Below are 21572 nucleotides of genomic sequence, written 5' to 3'. Positions count from 1 at the left end.
CTGTCAAGATCGAACCATTGGCGCACAAAATTTTGACCAAAAATCCTTGGACAATCTTAAAAATGGCGGGCCGGCTCTCTGGAATACTGTATCGACAAGATGGGGGCTGTTTCCTTGGACGAACGGCGCGGTACGGCGCGACGAAAGTAACTATGGGCCAGCTTGGTATTCGACGCGTTCGGCGACCAATGACCGACGCTAGGTGAAAGAACATGCGGAAGAATCGTTGGCTAATCACTCTCCCCAATACGAGGAATCAAGATAGGTATTGGGAGCTGGGCCCACCACCTACTTCCCACATCCTTTAAAAATTGAGTATTTTCCTCCAACCGCTCCTCTCCGCTCCTCTCGGACCTCTCCTGCAACCAATATCACTCGTGGTGTTTCGCATGGCTCTTTTGTGGAGACCTGTCTCCATCCGGGTCGCACCCGGGCCTCACCGTGGCCCAGGCCCGAGGATTCGGAAATTGGCCGCGCCAACTTTCCCTCCAACTCGCCAACACTCAATGCTTGGGAGTGGAAGTTCTCTCTTGCGACCATCTTGATGAGCTCAGAAGCGACCTTCTCCAGCAGGAGTTAACCCTTTTGAATAGCCAAGCAAAAATCCGGTTTCCTGATATTTCAAGCGACAGGAACCGGCCCTCGTTCAAGTGCCGTGTCCACTGCTGTTGAGACAAGAGACGACGACTTGCTCCTTTTGGGAACGTCCGGCGCGTGTCAAGGGGCGGGTGAAGCGAGGAACAACCGGTGCCAAGTTTCTTCAAACGGCGGTGGGCCTTGTTTTCAAGCCCGCACCGGAACGGCTGGGCATTGCCGTCCACCGCCGGACTGCAAAAACGACCTAGCGTTTGTCAAGGTACTGTGCATACACGTGGTCATCAGTTGGTGGATATGCCGTGGCATGCGGTCCGGCCTGCAACGCGTTTTCTCGCCTCCGATTGCGAGGCCCGACCGCGAACACTTGTTAGGCACCCGACGGAGCTGACGCCATTCCGGCACGCGGCATCTTTCACAGTCTTTTCAGATTAAGTTAGCGACACAGCCGCGGCAACCTTTGATTTTGTTCGCGTGCAGGCACACGCTGATTCTCAGACTTCCTTTGCTGCGCAAGGATAACACAAGGTAGTCCGGCCGTTCAGCGCTGTATCCCGTCGGTTCTTCGGCCGTGCCACGGAACCAACTGTCTGCTCCAAATGCTCAGGTCGTCAACAAAGTTTGGGTGACTACGGCCGTTACTATGGCTGTTGAGCTTCCTCTATGGGCGCCACGTTCATTAATGTCTCGCTTTTCAATCCATGAGGCCATCTGGAGCGTAGAGGCCCTCGAGGACGTCGACGCCATATGTCTAGCGGGCCTTCAATGATATGTCCCACCACCGGTTCGGCCTTGGCCTCATCCGGTTGATTTTTTCCGGCTAGCTGACTGGCTGAACAGGAAGCCGATGATCTCTTGAGCTCGCTAGGCTCTACATAATTGCGGGTTCTTGGTGAGCCCTATCTTCCTCCATTGAGGTACATACGTGAATGCAATATCTAGGACAACAACCCGAGGTATTCGCGTCAGGTCTGCTTCCACCAACATGTACCATTCCTCAAGCCGAGGTTATATGTGAGCTAATACGTGTCAGCCGTTGGCCTGCTCATAATCCGTTGTTAGTACAGAAAGCAAGAAGATTGTCTGAAAGAAGGTCATATCAAAAGTTAGCCGAATACAGGTCGAAATAGCCGGGAGCAGTATTTGCTCGGGAGTCCATCTGGAGGTGATGAAACCGGGCTTCAGATATCGAACGCTCGTTGTTCCAAGGTGAGGACGAACCTACGGACGATGTGATAGAGTCTACTCTCTCTTGTCAGAGGATCGGCCGGACTCTGGACGACGTATTGGGTGCACAGTGAAGCCGTCTGAGCCATTGGAAGCGATGCTCTCTTTGTTACACTCGAGCATGCGTCAAGCTCGGATGTGGTGACGGTAACACATTTCCGCTATGTGTAACAAGTACCTTATCACCAACAGTGAGTCTGAAACGGCCAAAGCCCAATCCAGACTACCATCTTGGCAAGATGGCGCGTGAGGTTAGATGCTTCAGCAAAAGCGGCTTTGCTGGCTATTGCTTCTGCTGTCAATCGCCGATATGGGTGATATGCTCTAGGAGAGTGCCTCGGCTATTTGCCAAACACACTCTGTCCTGGTGGAAAGCCGATTCAGTTTTCGCCGCAGTTTTTGCCCTCCAACTCCCGAGGACCGGCAGGGCACTCTAACAACAAGCCGCGTTGCGCCAGGTATCGGTACGACCGCCAGGACTGCATGAAAAGAACGCTGTAGGTCATTGCCAAGACTTGAAGGTTCCACCTGCAATTCCGAAGGCCAGCGCGTCAGACAGGGACCGCACAAGGCATTTGAGCGCTAGGGCCGCGACTAGGTACTCTGGCACCTGCTACGGTAGCACCAGAGGAAAATATTTTGCACTTGCCATTCCCTTTGTTTTTGAGAAGAAGCAAAAACAAATATACGATCATGATGCTGTCAGGTGCTACTAACGACCAACGAAAGTCCTATCAACTGCTTTGGTTAGCAGCGTGCTAGGGTTTCCAATTGAGAGCGCAAGAGTTCAGACGTACGGTGGGCGGACAGACCTCCTTCCCCGTCGAGCGAAGAGCGCCCCGCATCCCCTATGCGGAACAGCAGAGGACCTTGTTCCACCCCGCTCCAGGAGACTTGTGTGGCCAAGGGACAGACCATCGCCTGCCAATCCCAGAACTCGTTCTCTTTTATTCAACCCTACCCTTAAACTTCATCCGACCTCTTTGGCACCTCGACGGCAGGCAAGTCCAGGAGACTTGAGAGTGTGGACGGTAGAACAAGACCCGATCTTTTGATTTGTGAGAGCAGCGGGTTTGCGGGGCACCAAATACAGCAGGAATTCGATTAGCGGCCGCTGCGTTTGACCAAAATTTGGGCGAATTGCACCTCTCCCCTCTTCGCAGCGCAACCTCCCATACGCGCACACGGTCAACCCCGTCGGCCAGTCAGATCGCCCATCGCTATACTCTTCGCTCCTTGCGAGGCTATCTGGCGCCTACACGAGCAGCTGGATCCGCCTTGGCGAGCAGCCGTCCACGGTGACGCCAAAATCCCATCTCGAATCACGTTGTCGATCTGTTAAGCAATACGGTCTCAATTTACCGTCGGCTACACGCACGAGCAGACTAAATAAGACGGTGTTGAGGGGCATTGGGCTGGACGAATGACGGCCATCTAGCTCTTGACACCCTTGCTCCATGTGGCTCTGCCCGTCTCGAGGACAACCTCAATATGCTAATGACGCAGACTCGTGTGTCGGCACTCCAGGGTCAGAATACTAAGACAGCCTCCTACGCGAACTCGGACGTTGCCAGCCCCCTCACTGCACAATCGCAACGCAGCTATTCCACCGAGCCGGTGTCAACGGACAGGTATAGCGCCGGACGTGACAGTTCCTATACCACTTTTTTCACGACAGGCTCAACCTCAGCCATGAACGGGATTGTGAACACGGCGCCCCCTGGTGCCATGTATGTGCGCGCCCTATACGACTACGAGGCAGATGACAGGACCAGCTTAAGCTTCCACGAAGGCGATGTCATCCAAGTCATCACCCGGCTGGAGAGTGGGTGGTGGGACGGTGTAATCAATGGTGTGAGGGGCTGGTTTCCAAGTAACTACTGCCAGATTATTACGAGCCCGGACGAACTCCCGGAACTAGAAGAGAGTGGGGACGCCGAGCAGGTTGACGAAGAGAACGATGACCAGGAAGTTTACGAAGAGGGGTATGAGGATGATGAAGCCTCTGACCGTGACGATGCCGACGGGGCGCTTGACGCGACCGAGGGCGACAGGTCTAGGGCCGATTTCTGGATCCCGCAAGCCACTCCGGATGGTAGGCTCTATTACTATAATACCATGACTGGCGAGAGCAGCATGGAGTTGCCGCTCGAATCTCCCTCCTCGGTCACCGAGACCGGCCCTAGGGATCGCATGAACGTTAGCATGCCAGACCGGACACGGCCACCTCCAGAGATGATTGCCAGGGGCCTAACTCAAGAAGAAGAGGATGAATCCGACGTGAATTCTGCATCTGAGCTGGAAGGCGAGGCTATTCTCAATGCGTCACGGGGCTCAATGGTATGTTCGCTCTGGGATCTCTTCTCTGTGTTGGATGGTGTAGGTTGCTTACACCTACTATCAGGCTACGGCTCGCCGAGCCAAAGCGAGCGACGGCATCTCGCCCGCAGCCTCTATGGACTCGATGAACGGCCAGTCCCCTGGCACAAGGGCACGTGGAGATACCTTTGCGAACGGCAACCTACATGCAGCGCCAATGATTGCATCAGCTACTTCATTCACCAGCGCTGCATTCAATCTCCCAACCGCTGCAACAATCCCGCGCTCCTTTTTTGATGATGGTACTACTCCGCCTTTGACATGGAGCCGGTTGGTTTCGAACATGAAGAAGGCAATCGATCGCTACCGCGACGTCATTCAGAGCGGCAACCGATCGGAATATGTTGCTCGAGCGGAGGATATCTCCGATCACCTACGTTTGCTCCTGGCAGCTGGTTCAGGCACGACCGATAACCACTCCGGCCAGCCATCCATCATATCCACCAACAAGGCTCTCTATCCACATTTCCGTGACATGATGTCCAAGTTTTCCAAGCTCGTGATCTCCTCGCACATTGCAGCTGCGGACTGGCCCAGTGCAGAGTCTATCCAAAAGTGTATACAAGAAGCGGACGGTGTTCTACTCGGGGTATTCAGCTATGTTGAGGTCGCAAGGCAACAGCGCGGGGAAGACATTCCGCGACTCTTCCCGGGATTCGTCATTGGGTCTAGCGCCGGCGGAAGCTGGCAGAACAACGGTCTCACTCCTCGCGATCCCGTCACCTCCAACTTCCTCGATGACGAAGAGGGTATTGTGGACCCCAATGCCGTTCTCGATGGCAAACTCTTGGAAAGGTTGGACGAGTTAAAACGGATGTTGGTGTCCAGCATTCGTGAGCTGGACAAAAACCTCGTCATTTCAGACAAGCTCATCACCCCATACAAGCACGAAGTCATTGGCAATAACGTTTGCGCCGCCGGAGGCAAGGTTCTGGAAATGTTCAAGCCCTGGATCGCCATGATTGAGTCGATTGACCTTTCCATACTTGGGAACACCTTTCAGACGCCACAGCTCTCCGATTTTAGCACAAACAAACAAAGCCTCTATGACAACATCTCAGATTTGTTGTTGGGTTGCCAGGCAGTCGCTGGACCCCTGGCCGATGAGTGGTCTGAAGTAAGAGGCCAGGCACTTGAGGAAAGGCTCGAATACGTCCGGCAATGTGCGCGAGCACTGGAAACTAACTCATCACACATCGGATTCTCGCTTCAACTCCTCTCGGAGCAGGTTTCTATTGTTCTGCAGCAGCAAGCCGAGGTTAATATGCGAGAGGAGGTTATTCAAAGAGAGCAGCTGAGGAGGACGGAGACGATGCCATACGAGCGGCTACACCAACGGACAGAATCAAGAGGGTTGGTGAGACCAGGGTTGCCGATAGGATCGCATTCATTCACCGAAGGAGAAATATTGCCGGCCAACTTCCGGAAGGGCGACCCGTCGAAGATGAAGAGGTTCTTTGGAGAGGATCCTGCCCCAATCCAAGCGTCAACGGTCGACGACACTCCCGAGTTCTTGAAGCTGGATCACGAAAACGATCTTTCTTGGGATCTCAAGACTGTGCCTCCGACTGTCAAGGGTGGGTCCCTGCTAGCCTTAGTAGAGCAGCTGACCCGGCACGACAAGTTGGACGCGAACTTCAACAACACGTTCCTCCTCACGTACAGGTCGTTCACCACAGCTAGGGAACTGTTTGAGATGCTGGTGAAAAGGTTCAATATTCAGCCGCCTGAAGGGCTGACGCAGCCCGAGTACGAGATGTGGCGTGATAGCAAGCAGAAGTTGATTCGTTTCCGTGTGGTTAATATCCTCAAGAACTGGTTCGACAACTTCTGGATGGAGGAGCAAAGCGACGAAACGAAGCAGTTGATCCGGGATGTTTACAACTTCGCCAAGGACACAGTCAAGTCAACAGAGACCCCCGGCTCGGGTCCCCTCATGGCAGTTCTCGATCAACGACTCAGCGGCAAGGAAGCGACAGGCCGGCGCATGATCCAGACTGTCAACCAGAACACGCCGGCGCCTATCATGCCCAAGAACATGAAAAAGCTCAAGTTTCTCGATATCGACGTCGTCGAATTTGCCCGGCAGCTCACAATCATCGAGTCCCGATTGTACGGTAAAATCAAGCCGACAGAATGCCTCAACAAGACATGGCAAAAGAAGGTTGGGGAAGGAGAGCCGGAGCCCGCGCCAAACGTCAAGGCGCTTATCCTGCACTCCAACCAAATGACCAATTGGGTTGCCGAAATGATTCTCTCTCAGACTGACGTGAGAAAGCGGGTTGTTGTCATCAAACACTTTGTCGCGGTTGCTGATGTAAGTAATCCCCGTGCCTCGGTCGAAATTGTTGTCTTTGCGATTGGACTAACCGGGAAACAGAAATGCCGGACGTTGAACAACTTCTCTACCCTGACGTCAATAATATCGGCGCTGGGCACCGCTCCCATTGCTCGCCTGAAGAGGACATGGGATCAAGTTCCGCAGCGTATCCACTCTACGCTGGAAACTATGCGCAAGCTGATGGCCAGCACCAAGAATTTTGGCGAGTACAGAGAAGCCCTCCACGCAGCCAACCCGCCCTGCATTCCTTTCTTCGGTAAGTTTGCGTAACCCTAGGTAGCCGTGTCGGGATAACTAATCATAGGTGTGTTTTAGGCGTGTATCTGACGGACCTCACCTTTATCGAGGATGGTATCCCGTCCATCATCAAGAAGACAAACCTCATCAATTTTGCCAAGCGGGCCAAGACGGCCGAGGTGATTCGCGACATCCAGCAGTACCAGAATGTCGCATATTCCTTGCAACCCGTGCCGGAACTGCAGGATTACATCTTGAGCAACATGCAAGCCGCCGGCGACGTGCACGAGATGTACGACAAGAGCTTGATGATCGAGCCGCGCGAGAGGGAAGACGAGAAGATCGTAAGGTATGTGAACTCGTCATGATTTTGCATTATTTTGTTCAACCATGGTGCTGATTACGACGAACAGAGTGCTGGCCGAGTCCGGATTCCTATGAACCTTAACCTTCAGCCAGCTCTTGTTTCCCGCGTCGATGGCTTTCCCTACGCTCCTGAGCCTCCGAGCGGAAGTCGCATATACACAACCTCCTTCGGCTTGGACCTATATACTTGTGTCTCGGGCGCATCGCTGCTCTCTAAACAACGCAATTTTACCGGCGACTTTTGGTCCGATAGAACGAGAGCTTCCGGACGTTACGGTGCGGGCACGAGCGAAAGTCATGAGCCGCTTGGGGAGTTAAGAGGCCGGATGAAAGATTTTAAATGCCCATTATGAGCACGACAGTTCCGCGCCACCGCTGGCTGTATTGCGAGGACCCAAAGGCGGGGAAACGCTGCGCCCGAAGGCATACCCAAGTGCAGAAGCTTCCCAGCATTGCTGCTAGCGTCATGGTCCTAAAAGGACGAGCGGAAAAGAGAGTATGGATCAACACTACACGGCGGAGCGCGGGACAGGACGCGACTCCTTGGCAGATCTCGGATGTCGGGCTGGAACCTCTGGAGTTCACACCTCAGACTCGGAGAATCTCGAGTGGTTCGGCGGTTTGCCCACAAACAGGGACAGTGCCCTACCTACTCATTGGGCATTTGTACCTCGGGAGAAGGGTGCGGCTCAATCTATTTCGCTTGGATAAGTATTCAGGTTTACTCCGGCGGGATGTTCACGTTGGGCTTGATAGCGGTTGCTGGCCTGGGCTGGGATGGGACGGGACTGGAGGAAAGGGAAAGGGCGCTTAAAGAAGGATGCATACTTTCTGGCATCTTTATCCCACCTATATCTACGATCAGTACTTGGTACCTGGTGGCAGGCGTTCTTTTTCATTTGCTCTTATCTTTCTCGTTCTTGGTTTTATATTTTGGCCTTCACCTGTCTATAAGTTTATTGTCTACTCGTTTATGAATGAACGGACTGGGATAGCAAAAAGGCATATTCACGGTTTCTCCTGTTGTCCCATCGCTATATGCATGAATGCTGCTGCTGCCGCCGCTGCCGAGGAGAGAGAACGGGGAAAGGGGGAAAGTAAGAACCCCTGAAGGTGAAGTGCAGAAGCTTGCGGGGATGCGGAATAACGAATCCTGGTCTTTTGTTGACTGGTGATGAGGAAACTGGTCTATACAGATCCATCAGCCTCTGGGTCATCCCCCTCGAACCCCAGGGTGGTCCATCGATCAATGGACGGACCGACGGACGGACGGCTGGATCGAGTGCTGCTACCGAGCCGAGAGGCGGCAGGGCTATAATGGATACCATGTGTGTCTGGTCTGATTTTTACCCCGGATTTTCAGGACCTAATTACCTACATACCTACATACCGCCAATACTCACTCGATAGGAGGAAACGCTAGAATCGGCGCTACTACAGCCCGGCCTCCAACCATTGAACGACAGCCGACCAAAGTACGCCTTTACCCACTTTTTATCGCCGTTGTCGAATGAAACTGAGAGAGGATCTGAGAGCCGGAGAGAGCTTGGCAGAGCAGTCACGCAGAAATCCAGATGTCGCTAGCTAGAATAGGTTAGCGTTTCCTCCTATCGAGTGAGTATTGGCGGTACCTACATACATGATTTCCCGCTCCTGGTGCTATTGTCGTTGCATTTTCTGGGGTTGCGCATATATCTCGTGGACACCACTTCGGCCCAAGCAACCTGGAAGCCAACCACACAAGTACCGTCAACATAGTAATGACGGGTTATGTTGGCAGATTCACCACGGAATCGGTTCATCGCTGGTTGGTACATACAGTGATTACTTGGAGTACCTAGGTAGTCCCGTCTTTGCTCAAACAACAGAGGCCGTAACGCCATCGTTACAACCGAGGTCAGTTCGTAGGGACGTTGTTCAAACTTGCCAACCGAGGTAGTGTACGAAGTACTTGAATATATTCTACCCAGTGTCCTGATTCCAAATCCTTCTCTCTAACCTCAACACACCATGTTCACCGGCCGTTTCAGCCAGAGTTTTCTCCCATGTTATGTAGCGGCGATCATCCGGATCGGATCCATTTTCCTCATCTGGGATTTTCTCCCGCAAAGTGGACTCACAAGGTAACAACTACATAGGTACGTATGTACATCATCTGGACATGATCTTGGGCCCAGTCGCCGGTTTCTTTGCGTGCTGGCTGCAGCCCGGCCGCAGGCGTGTGGATATCCGTTCAGTCGATAGCGGGTGCTACGATGCTACCCTTTCTGTCACTTGGTGTTTGTGTGTTTCAAACTGGGGTATTGTCTCTATCAAGTATCTATCAACTCGGTACCGTTTTTGATCTGGCTTGTTCTGTTACCTCAGGCTGTGTAACCGGAGTCTTACTACTGCTGCTTGTAGGGGGATTCTCGAGAAGTTAGGTGGGATGGGTGCCGTTCTTGACACCATCATCGTAAGCAGCCCGCCGCCCCCTTTTCCAATCCCATCTTTGCTTACCGCGGTAGTGTAGTAAGAATGACTTGTTTGCAACTCGGTCGCTACACAAGGCATAGTCACAATGACACTCTGTGATTACTGTTAGGCTTGCTCTGCCTCACATGTACATCCGCATCGGCTCAACGTTAAGAAGAGATCAAATCAGATGTATCCAGAGTTGCATGTGGTAGGGTACGATACAACACAGGCAGTCTCCACCCCTCCTTCTAGAACAATGACACCTTCCAGGAAAGGAGATTGGGAAACTTGGTCTAGTATCTTGGACTCTGGAGAGCTCTCGCGTTGCAGATATCTTGTCTTTCAGAACAGTGTAATGCGAGCCTGGCTTCATATGCAACAAGAAAACGGTTGTGGGCTTTGGTTGGCGGCTGGCTGATCTTCCGTAGCACCCGAGCACCTTTCTCGTAGTTGCAGGACCAGACTACATGCCGATATTGTCTTGGGGAGGCGTTGGTAGCTAGGGGGTTCGCGCTGTATTCATGCAGTGCCGCTTTATGTACTTGTACCTGTACTCGCATCAACTCATCCGTGCTCACCCCTCACCCACAAGCGGCCGAGCACAAGAATCGAATAAGAGCAAATGTGATGATGAGCATGGCACTTACTTGCAGCAAAAAGCCTGCTCGCCTGTGGCACCAGCTACATAAGCGCTAGTGTTCTGATATGGCCTTATAAACCAGTGGCGCTGTGCATGCCGCATCGTCGCTCCTTCCACGTAGGTAGTCGGCATCCTCTGCCATACTTCTAGAAGGGCCGGGCCGAGATGTCGGTTAATGTTATGCACGGAGCAGCATCCGACCACCGTTCGTAGTTGATCAGCAACTAGACGGTGCAAGTGGTGGAGCAATGCCAAGCTCCATGTCGCGACTATATCCTCCCAAGCCTGAACTTGGCTGTTGAGGAAGAGTTCAGGTCCGATGCCACCGGACCGCGAGAAGCCCAACCTAATGGTTCCGGATGCGCCCAAACACCAGACTCCTTCCATCATGGTAGCCAGAACCCAATGCCAAGCGCCTTAACTCCTTCCCTTCCAATCCCTATCCCAGTCTTTAGTTTTCCACCCGTATCCTTAACCAGGATCCTTCCAACCTCTCTTTCCCCTCTTCCTAATCCTTAGCTCCCTCAGTGTCCTTCTCTAGTGCCTTCTTGAGCCTCTCCTCCTGCCTCCGCCAATGGCTGCCCTCCTCGTAGTCCTTGCTGATCTTGAGCGCCTGCCTCAACCGCTCGCTCTCCTTGATCTTGGCATCGGCCAGCTCATGGACCTGGTGCAGCTTGAAGTTTCTCTTTGGTCCTACCCCGCCACCTGCCCCTCTCCTCGTATCCCCATCCTGATTACTCCGTTCCCTCTCCGCCAGCAGCTTCTTCCGTAGCTCGTCGCATTGTGTATCGATGTCTTCTTCTGGGAGTCTGGACAGAACAAACAATGTTAAACCGACAATACATTCGAGGCGGGGAATTAAGCGCGTACCCCTCTTCCTCAAGCTTATCCCTTAGCTCAAACACCTTGACTTCAATCTCCCGCTTGCGCTCGTGCTCGAGAAGCCCCTTGTCCGGCTGGCGCTGCTTGTGCTTTAGGCTGTCGAGGTCGCGGGGCTGGTATGGCGCCGCCATGTCCCGCGGCCGCATGTGCGCCAGATTGCGCTGAACGTACCCCGAGGTGCCGCTGCCACGCGGCGTCGGGAGGCCGACGTTGTCTGACATTCTTTCAAGGAGGTAGTAGACAGCTGGCGTCAGAATGATCTTGATGGAAGATATGGACGCGCAGGTGGAGGGAAGGGGTGGGATATTGGTACGGCTAGGGTAGGAGCTTAGAGCTTCAAGGTTCTTGGTACGGTAGTTCAAGGCTGGCAAGAAAGAGTGGGGCACGAGCGCTAAAGAGTTCTAGGCGGCAGAGTGCCACGCAGACTTTCCCCCCAAATTCTCCGCCTTAACAACACTATAACCTCCCACTTGCTTGGTGGGGTCTTGCGCTTACCTAGTTCACCACCCAAAGCTGCTCTGTGTGCTCATTCTTTCCTTTTGCCACAGCAACACCACACCGCACACGCAGCTCAGGTACTGAGACCTAATCGGCAAACTGTCAGCGGCAGGTCTTCTGTGGAGCATCACAGCAACCGAACTTAAAGATAGCAACATCGGCGGCATCGAAACCTCCACAATGAAGATCACATTCAAGGTGCGCTTCCCAGTTGCTGCGTCGAGGGCAGCTGCCAGCTCCTCGCCCGAGGCCTGCGACACCCGGCACCGCTCCGTGGCTGCCCTATCCGTCGCATTTTGCCGGTCCTTGTGCCAATCACTGACACACCATTGCTCTTATCCAGGACCTCAAGCAACAGAGGTTCACCATCGATGTCGAACCAACCGATCTGGTAGGTTACCCCTCTTCTTACCTCGAACGCGCCCGGCCATGATGCCTTCCCCGCGACCGATTGGACTGGTGCCTACAAACGTACCACCCGTCGCATGGTTGGCAACAGCAAGAGCAAGCTGCTCAACCACGACTGTTGCATTACCACCACTGTCTCCTTCCACGGTTCCCAGAGCTGAAGCTAAATATGTTTAGATTTCTACCGTCAAACAGAAGCTTTCCGAAGAGCGGGGCTGGGATCCGAAGTCCCAGAAGCTCATCTATTCAGGTACCGCGCCAACTGGGTGACCTAGTTTCTTTGCTTTCATCAGCTCATGCGCATTGCAGGGAAAATCCTTAAGGATGAGGACACCGTTGAGTCCTACAAGATCGAGGAGAAGGGGTTCGTGGTTTGCGTGGTGAACAAGGTATGTTGCCTCTGGATCTTGGCGGGTCTGGGTAGAACTAACGAGACCACCACCAGCCCAAAGAAGCGCCCAAACCCGCAGCGGCGCCCGAGCCGTCGGCGTCGTCCGCGTCTGCCCCGCCTGCGACGCCCGCCCAAGCGCCAGCATCCACTCCGGCTGCCCCGGCTGCTCCCCCGCAAACTTCCAGTTCTGCGGCCGCGGCCCCTGCTACCCCGACTCCGAGCCGGACTGCCGCTTCCGATGCGACCTTCAGCGATCCAAACGCGTTGGCTGTTGGCCAGCAGCGTGCCGAGGCCATTGCCAACATGGAAGCAATGGGTTTCGAGCGTTCGCAGATTGACGCCGCAATGCGTGCAGCATTCTTCAATCCCGAGCGAGCCGTAGAATATTTGTTGACTGTATGCTGCTCCCAGACTACTGCTTGGTAGTTCTAGAAAATTGAAAGGCTAACGGGTACATCCAGGGCATTCCTGAAAACTTGCAGCAGGAGCAGCCGCAAGCCAGTGCGGCTCGTCAGGCCGCCCCGGCAGCTGCCGCCTCCCCGGCTCCAGCTGCTGGTGGTAACGATGACGGCCCGGTCAATCTTTTCGATCTTGCCGCCCAGCAAGGTCGCGGTTCTGGCGCTCGCGGTGCTGGCGGTGCCGGCGCCGGCGCGGGAGCGGCAGCTCAGGCCGCCACGCAACAGCAGGGTCTTGGGAATCTGGAGTGGCTCCGCCACAACGCCCAGTTCCAGCAGTTGCGGCAGGTGGTGCAGCAACAACCCCAGATGCTCGAGCCCATTCTGCAACAGCTCGGCGCTGGTAACCCGCAGCTGGCCCAGCTGATCGCGCAGCACCCGGACCAGTTCCTCCAGCTCCTTAGCGAGACAGGAGGCGACGACGATGCGCCGCTTCCCCCCGGAGCGCAGCAGATTTCGGTGACAGAAGAGGAGCGCGACGCTATTGAGCGGCTTGTGCGACTCGGTTTCACGCAAGATGAGGCCATACAGGCCTACTTTGCGTGCGACAAGAACGAGGAACTGGCCGCCAACTTCCTCTTCGATCAGCCAGACGATGATGATGACGCCAATATGCAGTAATTACAGCTCTTTTTTCTGAAGTTTCTCTGTGCGCTTTGCTATCCCCGGGCTTGCAATTTTCTCGATTCAGCCTACTGGTGTGGGTGCCAGTCTCGATCTTTGAAGCGGCCATGGGGTCGATGGCACGAGCCGCAAGTACTGAGAATATTCATCGAGGACGGTCACCAGGCGTTGAGAACCGTTGGGAAGCCTGATCGCAACGCCTTCAGGGGTGTCAGGATGTGTGTCTTGTAAACTGGCCGATGGTGGATTTGCCGTACATTCCCCGTCACTGCCGGTAACGACAACGTAGGGAAATGGAGCATTGGAACTGGAAATGGGGCCAGGATGAAAGGAGGGACAAGCGGCATGGACGAGAAAAGCGGATGCTTCTCTACCACATGGGCTATAGGTATGACATGCGGGGACGATGCCAGCAACCCGCGAGCAAAACCGAGAACGGTCGATGTTTTTTTGACAACACGACAAGTTTTTCGAGACAGAAATTGATTTGAAACTTTCTGACAAGTACACTTGGCTGGACGCTGATTCGAATTGACAGTAGTAGTTATGCCTTTTGTGAATGCCGTAAGCTGGTAAGGCTTATGATATGCCCCTATTCCCTTGCCTTTTATTCGGTGATGCCTCTTCGAGGTTTCTAGCCATTTTGCTGTGAACTGCTACTGCTTGCTTGTTCGCGGTATGGGAAGGGGGTATCAAAATTGCCATCCACCGTTTATAATCGCTTCATGTAATGCCCACAGGTTGCCTCCGTAATGCCCCATACGCTGTATCGACCAGGAGCGCCTACTCGTCCCAACCCTTCCTCCCTACCGATAATAAAGTTGAAGTAGAATGGAATGAACAAAGGGGGGGAGAACGGAAAGAAACAGATTAGGCTTCCTGATCCTTCTTCGATTTTCTCCCCCTCCTTTTAGTTCCCGCATCCCCTCGCTCCTTGGCAAGGGAGACCTCGAGCTGCTTCATGGCCTCCTCCTTCTTCCGCCTCGCCTCGTCGGCCTTTTCGTCGTCGAGGGCCTTTTGGCGCGCCTCGAACTCGTCCTGGGCGCGCTTCTGCTCGGCGTAGATGGCCTCGGCCGTCTCGTACTGGTTGCCCGTGTGGGCCTGGTACTCGTCCAGGTCCATGGCGACCGTCTTTTGCCCGACGAGGGCGGCGTTGATGCGGGCCGGGTTGACGCGCTCCTCGCGGTTGAATTTCAGCTTGATGTGCTTGCGCGTCTTGCCGCGGAACATGCGGCATATCGTGTCAAAGTCGGTGCCGAACGCCGCCAGCGCCTGGTAGAAGCGCTCCGTCTCCTCGTCGGTCCACTGCTGCGGCTTGAGGTTCCGCCGGAGGTAGGTCGAGGATGTGACGCGGTACGTGAAGTCGTTCTCTTCGACTTCCTGCATGGTTGCCGCCTCCTCGCGGGCGCGTGCGTGCCGGTCGACGATGAGGGATGATGGGTCGAGGACAATCTCGCCGTTGATCAGCTGGTACCGCTCGCTGAGGGGGGGGCCTGCGCGGGCCGGCGGGGAGCCCGGCGTGTCGGGGTTACTGGCAGCGGCTTCGGTTGCGGTTGCTGCGGGGGTCGCGGATGAGGGAGTGCTGCCGGTGGTGGGCTGTGCGTCTTCGTTGTTGGCGTCGTCGCCGTCCTGCTGCTGCCGCCGTTTCCTCCCGCCATACCGCATGCGCCTGGCTCGTTCGCGCTCCATAAGCTCGTCGTGCAGGCTGAACTTCTTGCCGATGTGCATGTCCTTGACTAGATCCGCCATTTTCACCTGCGTGACGTCGATTTGGACGTTCTCCGCATCTGGTGGCGTGGCTTCACGCTGCTGTCTCGTAGTTCTTCGGGGCCGTTGTCGTGTGGTTCCTTGGCCATCTTCGCCGGCGTCCCCATTTCCGGTTGTGCGCCTGCTGCGCTTCGGGCGTGTTGCTTTCTCGGCAACTCGCCGCTCCTCATACCCTTCTTCACCCGGAAGCGCAGCAGCCCTCTTCCGAGGCCGTTTCGTTGCAGAACCAGTGCCACTTTGTGCGCCAGCGTCCCCGCCAGTGGTGGCATCAGCGGTACGCTTCCGGCCCCGCGTTTGTCTGGGAGCTTGGGAAGGTGTGGGACTGGGTTCTGCAGCGGGCGTGGAAGCGGTCTGTGGTTGCACGACTGGAGCATCCGTGGCAGGCGGTGTCGACGCTTGATCAGGCTGATCTTCCGCGGCTGGCCCCGTCTCAGTAGTCTCAGTTGTTGTAGATGATGTAACCTCTGCAGGACGCGAACTCGCGGCTGGGGTACCAGGTGAAACTATGGCTGGCGATTCTAGCGTCACAGGCTCCTCCACTGTAGGCGTCCCTTGGGCTGACTGATTTTCGGTTTGAGCAGAGGCTGCCAGTTCGATATGAGGCGCCGTTGTTGACAGTGAGCCCACGGCTGTCCCTCCTGCAGCATTGACTTCAGGCTTTGGGGCTGTAGCCTCTCCTGTACTGGCTCGGTCGGGTGGCCCCAACCCGGGTTTGTCTACTTTTTCCTGTGGCAATGAAGGCTCCTGTCCGTCTCCCGACTCATCGCCGCCGGACACAGGGGTCCCGACGTCGAGGGGAGCACTTGAAGTCGGATGCGGGGCATTTTGAGGCTGCGCGGATGCTTCTGGTTGCGTTGCGGGCAAAGCCTCTGTCGGTGTCTTGGACGATGTCTCCTCAGTAGAGGGACGAGAGGCACCCTGGGACGCGGATTTGGGGCCGGGACCGGGGCGGCGAATGCCGACCTTCGGCTTCAGGGCGATGCTCTTCTTAAGCATGGTGTTGACTCAGGCCCCGCAGCAGGGGCTTCTCTACTCCGTGTCAATGTCGAGGTGCACCAAAGCTGTCGCACATTGCCCAGATATGGAAAAGGACAATTGAACCGTGTATGAAAAGCTGTCGAGTCTTTAGTCACAGAGTTCGGGCACTTGACGGTACATCTGATGGAACTGTTGCGGTCCGGATTGATTTCGAGTTTCTTGAAACGGAAGACTCCAATTGCTGCGAAGCCCCCCGGCGTCACGGTAATGTTAGCGGGGATTCGCTGAATGGTGAGTGGGGTGCGCCGAAGGCAGGACGCGACAAGGCAATTGGAAGAGCGGGCTAAGCCAAAACTGGTTAGTCACATTTCGCTCACTGCCTCAGCAATTCGAAAACGAGCTTTCCTTGGTCGACTTGCAACTCGGAAAGGGCCCGTTCTTTCTCTCCATCCTTTCCATCCTCAAATCCCGACGCTCCTTTCGCCAAAAGCATTCGCACCTTTCCTCCTTCATTTCTCAAGCGGGCGTCGCCAGGCTCGGGTCGGTAAAACCGCCATTGTCCCGCAGTCTGAGTAAATCATATTTAATTTCTTACACCTCGATTTTTTAGTCGCCCTCTCATTCTACTCTGTTTTCTGATGCCGATTGCCACACCTCATTCCGCCTTGCCCCGTCCTGCCACCTTCGCCAAGATGGAGGACAGGAAGCGACCGGCGTCCAGCACGGTCGACGACGGCGCCCCTCCAAGCAAGCGACAGGCCGTCAACGGTACTACCAAGTCCAAAGACGACCCCGGCGACATGAGAGAAGAGGCATGGATTGAGGTGAGTGTCACACGACAGTCCCTGCGTCATCGACGTCCCGCATTCCCTCAACTCTTGGCCTGGGTCGGCCGTTTGCCGCCGTCGCGCCCAGCCGCACCCGTCCTGGCCTACAGCCAGCATCAAGGCGGTGATTTTGCAGGGTTCCCTCGCCTTTACCGTCGCTAATGCGCGGCTTGCTGGCAACAGCACGCCCGGCTCCTCCCAGGCCTCTTCCTCTTTTGAATGCCTTCCTGATGCCCACAATTACTCCGCTGCCTCTTCGCTACGATGTATACAGACGCCCTCAGCGCCGGCTCTAAAGCGGTGGCTTGGCTGACATGCTTGGTGTGCAGGAATATCAAAAGGGCGCTATATACCGGCAGATGCTTGAGTACAAGCGGGAAAAGATAAATTTGGAGGGTCGCGTGCAAGAACTCGAGAAAAATTCGACAGACCATGATGACCACATTCGAATAATGGACGCATGGGTCCTCCAGGTACGTTGGCTGCCTCGCGCCTCCATGGACCCTTCGCTGACGGCGAAAGTAGTTATTACAAGAAATAGAGCTGCTTGTCGACGGGACCATATCGTCACGCAGCTCCGCAGACCTGTCACCGGGATCTGCCCTCTCATTCAAGGACAGCAAGGATTTCCAGCGACACCTTGGAGACAAAGGGAAAGCCTTCAAATCCAAGACGGATGCTATTCTTAAGCGACTGGCTGGCGCACGGGGTGAGGTAAAGCCTGAAGTAGCCCAGCTGGAATCGCAAGTGAAGTCTCTGCTTGCGCAGCACAAAGAATTAATCGTCAAGGTCGACAGACTCGAGGCCCAGAACGCGTCGCTCTCGGAGCAGTACGATAAGGCAACCCTGAAGGTGATAAAGGCCGAACGCAAACTGGACCGCGCGCGGAGCGCTCAGGTACAGAAGTTGGAGCAGCAGGCACTCGCTAGTGCTACAGCTGCTCCGACCTCGAACGATGAAAACGGCACTGGCTCAAGCATGGCGAACGGAGATAGCGAAGCCCTGAAACTGCAGTATCAAGAGGCGATGGCCGTGGTGGCTAAACAGAAGGAGCAGCTCGAAGCAGCACTGTCCGAAAACAAGACCCTGGTAGAGGAGAACTCGACGTTCAAGGTTAAGAAGGAAGCCATTTCAGACGAAGACTATGCCCGAACTGAGGTCTTTAAGCAATTCAAGGCCCAGAACGAGGATCTTATCAAGCGGATCAATCACCTGGAGGCGACTAATAAGCAACTCCGTGAGGAAGCCGAGAAGCTGCGCGCAGAGAGGACCGAGTGGAAGACCAAGCTGGAATCCGAGGCGCAAACCGTTACACTGGAACTCGAGGATCAGATTCAGCAGAAAGAACAGGATCTGACGCGCATCCGTTCCGCCCGTGATGAACTCCTTGCCGAAGTTGCTATGCGGAAGGCCAGCCAGGAGCAAGAGAAGACGGCTTTGTCCCAGATGAAGGAATTGGTCGAAGCCAAGGTAGATCGCATTACGCAGCTCGAATCAGAGCTGGAGCGATTACGGCCAAACGAGGACACGCCCATGTCGGATTCCCGCTCAGACCTCGAGGCGCTTTCCGCTGATGAACTGCGGCAGAAGTACCTGAAACTAGAAAAGGATTTTGAAGCCATCAACAAAGAGCTGCCGCTTTTGGAAAGGTCGTACAAAAAGTCGATGGGGCTGGCACACAAGAAAGTCATGGACTTCCACGCGTTGGAGGAAAGAGTCGCGACGCTCACGGCTGAGAAGAGCAAGGCGGACCAAAAGTACTTTGCCGCGCGGAAAGACATGGACATCAGAACGGCCGAAATTCGGACGCTGCGGGCACAGAACGGAAAGAGCTCCGAGATCATATCTCAGCTCAAAGACGTGGAGACCCACAACCGCGCATTGATTAGCAGCCTTGAGAAGCAGATTGCGGCCCTGAAACAGGATATTTCGGCGGCAATGACGGAGAAAAAGAGGCTGGAGCAGCTGAGCACCGAAGCGACTCGGAGGGCAGATTCCTGCAAATCACAGATTGTCAACCTTACCGACCTTGTGAAAGCGAAAGATGCGGCGGTTGTGGCTATGAAGGAGCAACTCGTGAATCTCGAGGCAGAACTTGAGAAATACAAGGTTGACGTCAAGGAGCTCAAGCAGGACTGCAACAAGTGGAAGCTCAAGTGCCAGAGCAACTCATCTGAGGAGGAAGAGGCACTCAGGGTGAGTGGTCCGTCATCACCAAGATGCGAGGCGTGGCTAACATTTTTCAGAATCTGGTGATTTGCTCGGTTTGTCGAAGCAACTTCAAGAACACAATATTGAAAGGGTGTGGACACGTCTTTTGCAACAGTTGCGTGGATGACAGGCTCGCGAACCGCATGAGGAAGTGTCCGAGCTGCAACAAGGCCTTCGACCGCTCTGATGCCATGGCTGCACACCTCTAGGTGAAGGTCGACAGCATCGCTCACCTTCAGCTGGACGAGGGCCAGCTCAGGCAGCTCCGGACACAGGAAGCGCGGGAGCACACCCAGACGTGGACCGAGATGATTCAGAGCCGTCGTTTCCAATTCACCGCATCTTAATCATATGCGGCTACAGCACGAAGTCGGAAGCTGGAAAGGAGCACGAGGCGATATGTGTATGACGGTTCGAGCTGTTGGATTTTATACCAAATGTACCTCTACTGGTGTCAGAGTTCCCTGGCGTGTGACAAGTGTGAACGGATACATGGAGTGTGGTTCGCGTTCGGATACTCAGGTTCCAAGGTCGGGGTGAAAGGGTAGAGCGGCGTCGGGAGCAAAGCAACGAAACGCGCTATAGCACAAGGGCACGCTGTACAAACCACGACTTGAATTGATTCCCCAGCTTTGTTCTTCTCAACCTTAGCGCCGGCTGGTTGACCCGTAGCCTGTGCTTTCGTAGCGCGTGTTGGAGCCAGAGCTGCCAGAACTCGAGGATCCCCCACTGCCACTGCCCCAAGACCCGGATCCAGAACCCCAGCTACTCCCGCCATTGTCTCCCCATATCCCACCTCCCCGTCCGTAATTGCCATACCTATCCCCCCGCTGCCCGCGGTTCCCGGCCATGTACCCGGCCGCGGCCCCGCTCGCGAGCCCGGACCAGAACCCGGGCCTCCACGGTTCCTCGGCCGGTTTCGTACCGGGGTACGGCGGCGGCGGGTCATCCCATCGCCCTCCGCCACCTCCACCAGGCCACCATCCACCACCACCTCCTCCCCACCCATTCCCCCCTCTCCTCCTCGGCCGCGGCTGGCCGTTCTGCCGGGCACCAACACAAGCGCCATAGACAATCCAAGCCAGCACACCAACAAACAGAATACCGAACAACACCCCGGACCAGTCAACCTCACGGGCCTTCTTAGCCAGGTGCGGGTACCGCCGCATGCCTTCCTCGGTCAAACCCAGCGAGTATTCAACCCCGCAACTGCCGCGGAGCACGTAAGGGTCGTCGGGCGACTCGTAGCCTTCGCAAATGACTTCGGTCCGCTCGAGGCGTAAGGTAGATGGCAAAGCGGCCGAGCACGCCCACTCAATGTCCTCGGAGGTGTAGGAGGATCCCTGGTTGACGCAGCGCATGGTGGAGATTTGGGCGTTGGGCAGGCGGCAGAGGGAGGTGGGGTTGCTGACGCATTTGAGTTGGGGGATGGAGGGCACGCGGCGGGATGTGGTTTTTTTGCCGTGGGTGAGGGTTAGTGATTGGACCTGGTGTGGTGATCATATCAGTTAAGGGTTGTTTTTGTCTGAGGAGGGGAGAACCCGAAGGTTGAGTGAGGGAGGAAGGAAGAAAGGTTACCTCGGAGAGGAGTACGGCGTTTTTCGGCCGGGTGTTGGCGGCGGCCCAGGAGGAAGCTGGTGAGAGGGCGAAGAGGGTGAGGATTGAGAGGAGGAGGTGGTGAGTACTAGTGCCAGGCGGTCGACGGCGCATTGTGAGAAGGTTTTGTGGTGGGTTGAAGTTCAAGCGCTTGTGCTGTTGTTGGTGGTTCTTGTGTAGGGTCGGGCTAACGTTGGAACCGAGGGCTGGCGTTGTAACCACTCCCCGATGGAACTTGGACGAGAAAGGTGGTATGACCGGAAATTTTATCCAAGATGGCGTCTCTGAAACTTTGCGAAGGCGAGGCTGCAGAACAAAAGGACAGATGTCAACTTGCCGCTTCAAGTTCGATCCTTTGATTGCTCGCCACTCATTTCAGCAACAAGGCTGGGGACGCGTAAGGTTGAAGGGGTGGGGGAGGTGGTGGGGTGCTGTCACCGAGTGGATGGAAAGAGTTCTTGGCTGCCAAGGACCAACGACAAACGTTGCCGTGGTGGCAAGCTTGCCCCTGGTCTGTGTCAACATTCAGGCAACGGAGCGCTGCGCTGACCACTGCCATGCCATCCCACAACTATACACATAGTGTACTGTCTTCTGGCTATGCGCGATGAGCGGCTCATGTTGACGGTTTCCAATGTTACTGACACTGTACAAAAGGGGTATAAATATTAGACTCTATGTAAATGGTAATTGT

The 21572-nt window shown here is 55.1% G+C and overlaps 9 protein-coding genes across 9 annotated transcripts; 5 read left to right on the top strand and 4 right to left on the bottom strand.

The window, feature by feature from the left end:
• Positions 1–3312: 3312 nt before the first annotated feature.
• N656DRAFT_795753 (ras GEF) lies at positions 3313–7219 on the top strand (the record flags this gene model as incomplete). The annotated part of the gene is made up of 5 exons (XM_064817451.1): positions 3313–4161; positions 4226–6517; positions 6581–6797; positions 6857–7127; positions 7192–7219. 5 exons carry the CDS (start codon positions 3313–3315, stop codon positions 7217–7219), a joined length of 3657 nt encoding a protein of 1218 aa, XP_064672628.1.
• N656DRAFT_479024 (uncharacterized protein) lies at positions 7185–8068 on the top strand. Its single transcript, XM_064809796.1, has one exon. It carries the CDS (start codon positions 7485–7487, stop codon positions 7956–7958), a length of 474 nt encoding a protein of 157 aa, XP_064672627.1. The 5' UTR covers positions 7185–7484; the 3' UTR covers positions 7959–8068.
• Positions 8069–8628, bottom strand: N656DRAFT_479053 (uncharacterized protein). The gene has a single exon (XM_064809797.1). The coding sequence runs from the start codon at positions 8470–8472 to the stop codon at positions 8179–8181; it is 294 nt and encodes a 97-aa protein (XP_064672626.1). The 5' UTR covers positions 8473–8628; the 3' UTR covers positions 8069–8178.
• Positions 8629–10749: 2121 nt separating this feature from the next.
• N656DRAFT_704102 (cwf21-domain-containing protein) lies at positions 10750–11344 on the bottom strand (the record flags this gene model as incomplete). The annotated part of the gene is made up of 2 exons (XM_064811155.1): positions 10750–11050; positions 11112–11344. The coding sequence occupies 2 exons, from the start codon at positions 11342–11344 to the stop codon at positions 10750–10752; spliced, it is 534 nt and encodes a 177-aa protein (XP_064672625.1).
• Positions 11345–11801: 457 nt separating this feature from the next.
• On the top strand, positions 11802–13496 carry N656DRAFT_787618 (UV excision repair protein Rad23; the record flags this gene model as incomplete). Its single annotated transcript, XM_064816623.1, has 6 exons — positions 11802–11819; positions 11965–12012; positions 12207–12279; positions 12339–12418; positions 12475–12816; positions 12882–13496. 6 exons carry the CDS (start codon positions 11802–11804, stop codon positions 13494–13496), a joined length of 1176 nt encoding a protein of 391 aa, XP_064672624.1.
• A 684-nt stretch (positions 13497–14180) lies between these two features.
• N656DRAFT_478975 (uncharacterized protein) lies at positions 14181–16513 on the bottom strand. Its single transcript, XM_064809795.1, has one exon. The coding sequence runs from the start codon at positions 16260–16262 to the stop codon at positions 14370–14372; it is 1893 nt and encodes a 630-aa protein (XP_064672623.1). The 5' UTR covers positions 16263–16513; the 3' UTR covers positions 14181–14369.
• Positions 16514–16679: 166 nt separating this feature from the next.
• On the top strand, positions 16680–17520 carry N656DRAFT_776117 (uncharacterized protein). The gene is made up of 3 exons (XM_064814572.1): positions 16680–17068; positions 17255–17337; positions 17401–17520. The coding sequence occupies exons 1-2, from the start codon at positions 16883–16885 to the stop codon at positions 17288–17290; spliced, it is 222 nt and encodes a 73-aa protein (XP_064672622.1). The 5' UTR covers positions 16680–16882; the 3' UTR covers positions 17291–17337; positions 17401–17520.
• N656DRAFT_776115 (BRE1-domain-containing protein) lies at positions 17400–19927 on the top strand. Its single transcript, XM_064814571.1, has 3 exons — positions 17400–17544; positions 17597–19267; positions 19318–19927. The coding sequence occupies exons 1-3, from the start codon at positions 17431–17433 to the stop codon at positions 19489–19491; spliced, it is 1959 nt and encodes a 652-aa protein (XP_064672621.1). The 5' UTR covers positions 17400–17430; the 3' UTR covers positions 19492–19927.
• On the bottom strand, positions 19629–21298 carry N656DRAFT_478752 (DUF1183-domain-containing protein). Its single transcript, XM_064809794.1, has 2 exons — positions 20861–21298; positions 19629–20769 (listed from the first exon to the last, which is right to left on the bottom strand). The coding sequence occupies exons 1-2, from the start codon at positions 20990–20992 to the stop codon at positions 19930–19932; spliced, it is 972 nt and encodes a 323-aa protein (XP_064672620.1). The 5' UTR covers positions 20993–21298; the 3' UTR covers positions 19629–19929.
• Between the last annotated feature and the right edge of the window lie 274 nt (positions 21299–21572).

Source organism: Canariomyces notabilis, assembly GCF_033297395.1.
Source record: "Canariomyces notabilis strain CBS 508.74 unplaced genomic scaffold N656scaffold_4, whole genome shotgun sequence".
Classification (NCBI taxonomy): domain Eukaryota; kingdom Fungi; phylum Ascomycota; class Sordariomycetes; order Sordariales; family Chaetomiaceae; genus Canariomyces; species Canariomyces notabilis.
The sequence above is the reverse complement of the archived record's forward strand: the minus strand, read 5'-3'. Positions and strand labels throughout refer to the sequence as shown.